The sequence below is a fragment of the Limulus polyphemus genome, unplaced genomic scaffold, assembly GCF_000517525.1.
Source record: "Limulus polyphemus unplaced genomic scaffold, Limulus_polyphemus-2.1.2 Scaffold309, whole genome shotgun sequence".
Taxonomy (NCBI): Eukaryota; Metazoa; Arthropoda; class Merostomata; order Xiphosura; family Limulidae; genus Limulus; species Limulus polyphemus.
This window is the reverse complement of record NW_013665919.1, coordinates 666,842-668,809: the sequence shown is the minus strand read 5'-3', so window position 1 is coordinate 668,809 and position 1,968 is coordinate 666,842. Positions and strand designations below refer to the sequence as shown.

At 29.3% G+C, this 1,968-nt stretch overlaps 1 protein-coding gene across 1 annotated transcript in view; it reads left to right on the top strand.

Annotated features, from left to right (window-relative positions):
- Nucleotides 1-1,968, top strand: part of LOC106457269 (very-long-chain 3-oxoacyl-CoA reductase-like) — a 47,965-nt gene that overhangs the window by 20,616 nt on the left and 25,381 nt on the right. The window contains exons 3-5 of the mRNA XM_013916660.2: nt 341-416; nt 967-1,077; nt 1,621-1,685. Of these exons, the coding sequence (XP_013772114.1) occupies nt 341-416; nt 967-1,077; nt 1,621-1,685 (252 nt within the window). The remainder of the gene's footprint in view (nt 1-340; nt 417-966; nt 1,078-1,620; nt 1,686-1,968) is intronic.

Below are 1,968 nucleotides of genomic sequence, written 5' to 3'. Positions count from 1 at the left end.
GTTTATCCTTTCTGCTGTCCTATCCCTGTGTGCCTTTGGTCAGTTCTCAGAGTTTAGCCAGCATTTGACCTTTAGAATGCTGTAATACCACATGGATATGTGTGACAATATCATCTCATAGTTTATTCAACAAACAGTCAAATGTACTTAGTAATCTTTTTTAATTATGTAAACATGTAGGTAAATTGCTTTAAGAAAAGTGTCTGATTTCTTCCTTACTTCCCACACTTTATATAACTGAGTACAAATGACACACAAATATGTAAGAGGGTTTATGCCACTCTTTCGTTTTTCCAACTTTTCCTGTGTTTCAGTACAAAATATTTTTTCATTCCTGTAGTTAGCCTCTAAGGGATTTGACATAGTATTGATCAGCCGATCTCCAGACAAGTTGAAGACAGTTGCTGAAGAAATAGGTACGTAATTTGTTTGTAAAATAAAAGCACATAGTTTGAAGTTGTAAACTGAAAACCAAGCAACTCGGTACATTTGAATCTAATTTCATTACTTGGTAGCTTAGTACAGTATGTGAAAAGTGCCAAGTTAATATCTAGACACAATCAACTATATCTATACAATAACTAAGTGTATAGTTAATAGACAGTTATTGAATAAATGTGTTTTTTAATAGATTTAGCAGCTAAAGGAAGTTAAAATACTTTTTTTTTAGTGTAAGGATGTACAAATGTATTTCTATATGATTTTACAACATGAAAAGTAACATAATTCAAGCATTTGTAAATGTGAACAGGTAATTTTTTTAATACCTCTTATGTATATTTATATATAATATATGAAATTACTTATTTATGGGAGCCTAGTGATCATTTATGGATTGGTAAGAGTCTAGAGATTGCAAATCTGAAACTGTTCCAAAATAATTAGTATTTGGCATACCTTCTTGTTCTTAAGCCATAAGATGTTGTAATTGAAAAATCCTATTAATCTTCAGATAATTATTTTCAGAGAAAATGTATGTTGTGAAAACCAAGGTGATTTCTGTGGATTTTACTGGAACTTTTGACATCTACCACAAGATAAGACAAGAGCTGGAAGGACTAGAAATTGGTGTTTTGGGTAATGTAGAAATACATATTACTCTTAATCATCAGTGAAATTACATGTTTAAGTAAAATTCAGAAAATTTAACCAATTAAAATTATATCTAATTTAGAAAATGTTCTGCTAACTAGTTTTTTTATGGATTTTATAGATGTTATAGTAAAGTTCTTTTAAAGAGGAAATTAACTAATGAAATGAAGACTATGTAAGTGAAACTCTCATTTTCAAAGTAATTATAGTACTTAAAGGTTGTGTTAAAAGCAGTGGAAAAGAATAAAAATGATATTTACATGTATGCTGAATCAGACCATTCTACTCATGGAAATTAATTGTGTTCTCATAATGATTTATCAAGGTTATATTTTAAATGTATCAAATTTGTTTCTCTCTCTCTCTTTTTGTTTCCTTAAAATTTCATTTGTATGTTTTAAGTATATTCTGTAAATAAAATAAGTTAAAAATTATTTCCCCATCTTTTTGCATTATCTATTATGTTACTATCTTTATGTGTGATTTCAGAAAAGTTTTATTTGATGGTTTTATTTTTTCTCTTGATAGTTAACAATGTTGGAATGAGCTACCAGTACACAGAATATTTCAACTTAATACCAGATGGAGATGCAGTATGTATTTTGTGTGTTGTATAAATAGAGTAAAGTACTACAGAAGATGTGCTACATTGCTTTTTTTTTTACATGTATGCTGTAATGTAAAACAATTGTACTCAAGGGGCAAGGTCATTATAGTTTGACCTGCTTGTGTAAGTTGTAAGACAACCAGGGGTGTGCTTTGGCACTCATGAACAAGAGTTGTATTTATCACTGAGAAATTGTTACCAGAAACATAAACACAAAGTTGATGACTAAAAGACGGAAGGCAACACTATTGCCTTTTTTTTTTTTTTTT